The following is a 7,296-nucleotide window of genomic DNA, read 5'->3' as shown; positions in this document are numbered from 1 at the left end:
TCTTTTTGATCACACATTTTTCATTTATTGTAGTTCCCCTTTTTATGCCTACATAAGTGTCATTGCTAATGGCACAAATCTGTAATGTAATGACAGATTCACATTTTGAAACAAACAAAAACTGACTGTTCACAGTCTATTACAGTGTGGATTCCTGTCTCACTGTAGCCCGGCAACAACAGCGCTGTAGTTCTCTACGCTGGCGGCAGATGAAGGCAGCGCCTGCGGGCTGCAGAGCCTGACTGGCGGGGTGAAATGAGGACACGCCGCGGGTCGGTTGGTCGGCCGGTCACGGTGTCAAATTATCTAGCAGTGAGACGGCCAATTAAATTCCGACGCAGCCTTGGGGCTTCCACTTCTACGCTTATACCAAACCGTTTTAGTACATTACCCCCCTCCCCCCCTCCCTCCCTCCCCCCCTCGCTGACCTCACATACACTCCGCGCTTGGCAGGTATTAAACACCAACTGAAACCAATAGGACTGTAGACTTTAAGCAGACCTCATTTCCCTCTTCGTTTCGTCTCAGTAGCCGCACCAAGGCATCAGCATGTCTGCTCTGGCCGTTTCTCGTCTTCTGAGGAGCACAGTGAGGACTCAGCTGGTCCCCGTGGCCAATCTGACATCCAAACCTGCCAAACACAATATCACAGCGGGGGTAAGTTGACATTCACTTCGCTGAATTATTACAGTCCAAAGCGCCTTTGCTCTAAATGACTGCAGCCGACACTTACATGGGCAACATTGCAACTGATACAAAATCGACGTGGACAACCCAGTGCGTGGGATAACGAGAGATGAAGATATTGCATTAAAAAATAAGTGTAGGTCGTCGTTGTTGCCTTTCGGATGTATCACGGCCATAACATGACATTGGCATCATAACTATGGCGCACTTTCCCTTAACTGCGTCAAAGTTTGCGTGTTGGTCATATAGTTTTTTTGTGTCTTCATGCTGAAAATATTTTATGTTTTGAATACGAATGTGGGACGTCTATTTTTGTTGTGTGCCTCATGCATAAACAGTATCTTATCTAAACGTTATGCTAGTCGACAGCCGTTGTGCGTCAGTGTGTATAACGCCATGATTCCGCCTAATTCCTACACGTAGTCATCTATACACCCAGGCAGCTCAGACCTAAATAGTAAGTAGGCTATGAAATGTCGACTGACATATCGATAAATATATATAATATAGTCTAATATGTCTTTTCTCACAATATCCGAGATAACACTCCCATTATGTGGAAGCTTAATGCTTGCTCTCTTGAGACTGTTACCCAGTTGAACAGGTTCCAACTCTGCGACCTTGCTGTTGAACGGTCATACCAACCAAATAGAGACAGAATGGGCCCAAAGTTCATTACAGTAACTGACTGTACAGGAGGTTGGCTTTGGACTAGCTGCCGAGAGACTTTGGCATTTAGGACTAGCCTTATTTTCCTTAAATCATGTGATTTTGACTAATACAGCTATCAGTAACAAGTCGTTCATGAGACTCAGGGGCGTCAGTTCACTAAACCAGAAGCAAAGACCCTGTATATGACACCAGTTCAACCTCAATACTTGCAAAACCCACTTGTATCCATTGGGGACAAAGTGAAGATATTTGATCAATGTGATACATTGTTATATGTAGGTCACCAAACTATCAGTTGAAAGGGAACATTGGTTCTGAATCCTCACTAATGTGATTTTTTTTTTTTTTAGAAATTGCCCTCCATTAATATAAAAACGATCAATTTTGGACTCATTGCTGCTGCATGAGCAGTTCAGATCTAAGCCGTTATTGCCTGGTCGGATTTAAAATAACAGTTCTCAGGAGTGTTGGTTTTGGATTTAGTTCTTACAGACTGGAGAATTTAGGACTAGCTTGATTTTGCAGCTGTTTGTCTTACTTTCTGCCAAAGATAAGTGCCACTTAGATTGCTATTTTAGGGCCAAAATATGGGTCAAGTACATTGAGCAGTTGTTTCAGTGGAAGGTCACTGCTATGCATAAACATTCATAAAGAAATGTATGTTTCATTTATTTCAGGTAGTCAAAATACAGTAAAAAGACTGGAACAATGAGATGTAAAACAGTTGAGCTCTCAGATATTTGTGTCTGAATTAGCTAATAATTATAATTCTATTATTATAATACTTTATAGGCAAATTCTCTTTTCTCTCTTCTCTTTGTTTCGCTTGGACAGAGATCATATCAAAACAACATTCTGTCACTAAACCTAGTCTGAATCTGCATCTTATACTCTACAGAGATTTCATGCAGTTTAGGAGTAAACCTACAGAAATGTTTTCAAGTAAAGATGAAATGTAATAATCTAAAATATGTAATCTACAAGCCTGTTATTATTAGCCTATGATATTCTTGCAAGAAAATAATCCTGGCTGCCATGTGTATTGTTGCTGATGTCATCTTAAAATGCAGTTGGGCGGAGCTTGTATGTGGTCGGGGGGGTGTGGCATGCAAAAACACTTCCTGGAAGGAAACTCGAGTGTTTCCTCCGACAAAGCTGCTACGAAGGAGACAATGAAGCAGTTATTGCCGTTCATTGGGACACTATAAATATAAAATCAACCATGTCTTTGTGTCTCTGTCTGTCCCCTGTCCCCCCACCCACCCCCACCCCAGGAGCAGGCGATCGCACTGACAGTCATGTTCGTCACCATCCTGGGTCCGTCCGGCTGGGTCCTGGCTCACCTGGAGAACTATAAGAAAAAAGAGTAGAGGAAGAAGAGGAAAGAGGGAGTGAGGAAGAAGCAGAAGAAGAGGAGGGAGAACGGGGCGTCATGCAGGCACACACCACATAGCTGTGATATGAAGGATTTGTCGCATCTCCCTCCCGGTTTTCTCTCTCTCCTCCGTCTTTCCTGAGAGAGAGAAAAAAGAAAAGAAGTGAGACCAGTTTTTCCCTTCCGATGCTTTGACTCCTGACAGTATACAACTGTGAACCTATCAACCACTTACCAATAAACGAATGTACCAAACAATACCTGCACTGAATGTGTGTTGTGTATAGATGCTCATAAGGCATCATAAGCATATTAGAAGCACATTGTGAGTGCATGATAATTATTACAGAGCATGATATAATGTGCAAAAGATGTATGGGATTGAATGTACGGGGCAACTGTATAGTTAATGACATATTATGGTCATTTTGTGCGGTGGGACAGTAAAAATCTGCCGTACTGCACCTTTATTTTTCTCAAAGTCTCAAAATATATGTGGGATTCTCATATGAATCAAATATGTGCTAGCTAAGGTGTGCATGGCTTTTCTATGGGGTCATTATCGGGTCAAGTTGCTAATCCAAGCAGCTTAGATTGTGAGCCAGACACAACAGTCTAGTGCTATTGTATTTATTTGCACCACATTAATCCCATTTTGAGCAATAGTAAGCAGCAAGGAAAACAACCTTATAGCTTCATATAGCTTCAGCTAGGGGTTGGCCAACGTATACTGTACCATACATTTAGATACGCACACAGTCACACGTATCATGGCCTAAACCAGGGTTTGGGCAAGGTATCTAAATTTACAATTTTACTTTACATTAGTACTATATAATTACACACATAACAGATTGGACTACACTTTTCTGTGTGCAAAAGTTGACAATGCCTTTACTGTTATGGCTCGTCTGTGTGTTTAGGTCAAGTCTTCCTCAGGGCGTCTTGGTGAACACTGAAAAAAAAAAACGAACAACATACAGTAGGCTACTAGAGGTAGCTTGGAAAATTCAGATACACACACACTTACTGATCAGTACTACAAGGACTTTGGACAGGAGTGTGCAACCAGAACAAAACAACTTCAGATGTCAATAAAGCAATGGATATTAACAATGCTTACTTCTGCTGGACAGACAACCATTATAGAGGGCTCTCAGGCATAATGTATCCACTGGCAGCCATATTGGAGGCCCTCCGCTATTGGGCAACAGTAGCTGTGAACAGGTGGTTGCTGCTCTTAAGCATACACCTTGGCCATTTCAACAGAGTTGAAACGGAAATAGTTAATTTCTGTGCTGTTTTTGACTGGGAACTGATCATTTCATCACAGATACATCTGATTGATTTTGTATTTAGATAATGTTAGCTTGTTAGGTAGCTTACTGTATACTGGTCAGCTAACTTAGTACAGTAGCTAACATATCTAGTAGAAGCTAGTGTGGGTAGCTGCATGTTAACATTAACAGTGGTTGCATTGCTATAAGCCTGCTGGCTAAGTTTGTTCAGGTTAACTGAGCTGACTCTTCTCAAGCTACAACTCAGAGTGTTTTGGAGTAGACTATTGCTAAAGACAAGACAGTTTACTGTGGAAAAATATCCACCTTATCAGACTATTCACTTTGACTTAGAATGTTACTGAATGGACCTGCAGCCACACAACAAACCATTTCAGCTAGCTCTCTGTTTCTAGCTCTAGCAGTTTTAGACATTATTAACTAACAGCCACTTCTCCAATGAACCTCCATGATGAAGTCAGATGTGCAGGTTGTAGATTTTTGACACAACTGGAAAGCCTCTATACCTATACATGAATCACATAAGATAGGGAAATAATGTCAAGTACATTAGTTTTGTCACTCTATAATGTTTACTTTATAATGTAACTGGACTTTGACTGTAGGCTGCTCTTACTTGAGATTAGACTAAGAGCAATGTATGCATGACTGCAAATATCTGAACCAGCAGGCTTATCTGACCACACACACACACACACACACACACACACACACACACTTCAGAACCGGCTGTGTGTGTTATGTGTTGGCTTCCAATGAACATGGCCTTCTGGTTCATAGCCAAACACACACCACACACACACACACACACACACACACACACACACTTCAGAACTGGTTGTGTGTGTGTTGGTTTGCTATTTGCTATGTGTTGGCTTTCAATGAACATAGCCTTCTGGTTCGTAGCCAAACACACACACACACACACACACAGCCTTCCTGTACACATTAACCAGACTACCATTGTGCGGCTGACAATAGAAAAGCCCTATCTAACCCCTCCCTGTAATAGCATTCAATACATGAAAGTTGTTGCAGTTGTTTTGCTCACAATACTGTATAGTTTTCAAATAATGCATTACATTATACTGTACGCTTAGTGGTTAGGTAGACTTAGCCAGTCGACAGTATCATCCACTATAGTTTCTGGAACTTTTATTACCTTGGTAGAATATGGCTAGCTTTTTCACCCATCCACAGTTTCTCAGCTGGTCTAGAGAACTGATTTCAGCCCATGTCTTTATTTTTTAAGTTAAAGCTATAGAGCTTCACCAATGCCATTGTTCCCAATTGACCTGTCTGGTTAAATAAACGTTTATTTTAATATAATAAGGATTAAACATCTTCAGACTAGGGATAGAGTGTACACCAACTTTTAGAGTGTACACCAACGTTTTGGCTGGGGTTCAACCGATATGGTTTTCAAGACTGATACTGATACTTGTATTTTTGGATAGAAGCTGCCAATAGCTGATATTTTGGGCCGATATTCACTGTCTTTATTTTTGACCATTTTCATGGGAAAAAAAATAAAGAAATCCAACTACAAGCATTCAGTGTTGGCAGGGTGGAAATGACTACGACCATTGGACATAAAAAACCCAAGTGAAATAAATAAAAAATTATAAAAATAACAATCATCATAATCATGGATGCTTGTGTGGAATATGATCAAAATGTCTCATTATAATCAGTTCAGGTAAGGTCTTCCCATAGACAACCAGCGTAGTATTGATCAATTCTACAATAAATATGTAATCAATCAAACTGCATCATATCTATCGTATCAGAGGTGGAGCACACTGACTGGACCTGTCCTAATACCATCAACTTTAAACACGTTCACTACACTAGAGCCACATACAAACAAATACCAATGAAACCCAAAGAAATATGGGGAAGACGATGTAGTACTGAACTTACTCTTGTTCACCAAGTTATTTCAATGCAAAACAGGGTGACTGTCACATCAAAAATAAGACATGAGAGACAAGTATGTATTTTTAACCAGTTTTACTTTAAATTACAGTCCACATTAGAGTTAGTAGTTATATATACAGTTACAATATAAATAGGGATACATTAAATATATATTCTCTCTGTTTCATAGACTCATTCTTTTGCATACATCACAATATTTCAACTTCACAGTCTATAATTGAATGTCTTTCTCCTTCTGCCCTTCTGTAGGTTCATATTTTACCATCTAAAAATAAAATATTTGAAGTGCTTCATTCCAAAACGCTATATATCCATTTGGAGAAAAAAAACAAAATGCATCTAAAATTCATAAGTCTATTGCAAAAATACAGCTGATTCCATGTCTTTGGCTAGCTTTCAAATTAAATGACAATCCATAGTTGGCTTTATAATCTGCCTGCATTTATTTGGTAAGAGAAGTAGTCACTTTTTTCAAATGGTGGATGTCTCATTTTGGGAGTATATTCTTTATTTGTTCGTTTTCTCCCTCTGAACAGTAGAAATCACCAGTGTCTTCATCTAATCATGAAATATTCTTTAAAAATTACCCAGAATTTCCAAGTCAGATGAGTCCATCTTCAAAAAAAGACTTTGCAAAAACAAGTATGTTGAGTGATAGTAGGCTCCATGCTAACACTTTAGCATACACTACCTTGAGTGATAGTAGGGTCTATGCTAACACTTTAGCATGTTGAGTGACAGGAGGCTGCTAGCATTATCTCAAATGTGTGTAGCATGGAGCCTGCTATCACTGAACATAGTGTATTATAAACTGTTAGCATGGAGCCTACTAACTTAACATAGTGTATGCTAAAGTGTTAGCATGGAGCCTACTAACTTAACATAGTGTATACTAAAGTGTTAGCATGGAGCCTACTAACTTAACATAGTGTATGCTAAAGTGTTAGCATGGAGCCCATTCTCACTCAACATAGTACATGTACATCAGAACCAATGATCTACTGGGGACACATGGATGATTTTAGCGTTTATGTTTTCATTAGGCCTACTTAATGGGTAAGTTGACCAACAGAACAATCTCCCAAAAAAAATCCATCAAGCTGTTCCAGCCCAGGAACCAAAATGAGTAAATTTAATAATGGGACGAGGCCCATTAAAGCGTATTTGGACTACTGTCATGTGAGGACCTCTAGGTCACGCTCTGATGAAGACTGCACAGGAGAAACGTCTGTCTTTTAAACTTCAAAAATGTCTGTGTTGGCATGCCAAGGCATTTTAACTCTTGATAAAGGAAGACAATAGCCTGAGTTTTCTCTCAACAAG

The 7,296-nt window shown here is 39.8% G+C and overlaps 1 protein-coding gene across 1 annotated transcript; it reads left to right on the top strand.

Annotated features, from left to right (window-relative positions):
* The first annotated feature begins 433 nt into the window (after positions 1 to 433).
* cox8b (cytochrome c oxidase subunit 8B) lies at positions 434 to 2,992 on the top strand. The gene is made up of 2 exons (XM_071915086.2): positions 434 to 657; positions 2,634 to 2,992. Exons 1-2 carry the CDS (start codon positions 550 to 552, stop codon positions 2,727 to 2,729), a joined length of 204 nt encoding a protein of 67 aa, XP_071771187.1. The 5' UTR covers positions 434 to 549; the 3' UTR covers positions 2,730 to 2,992.
* Positions 2,993 to 7,296: the final 4,304 nt, after the last annotated feature.

Source organism: Centroberyx gerrardi, chromosome 4 (assembly GCF_048128805.1).
Source record: "Centroberyx gerrardi isolate f3 chromosome 4, fCenGer3.hap1.cur.20231027, whole genome shotgun sequence".
In the NCBI taxonomy this organism is placed as follows: domain Eukaryota; kingdom Metazoa; phylum Chordata; class Actinopteri; order Beryciformes; family Berycidae; genus Centroberyx; species Centroberyx gerrardi.
Note: the sequence above shows the minus strand (reverse complement) of the source record. Positions and strands in the feature narration are given on the sequence as shown.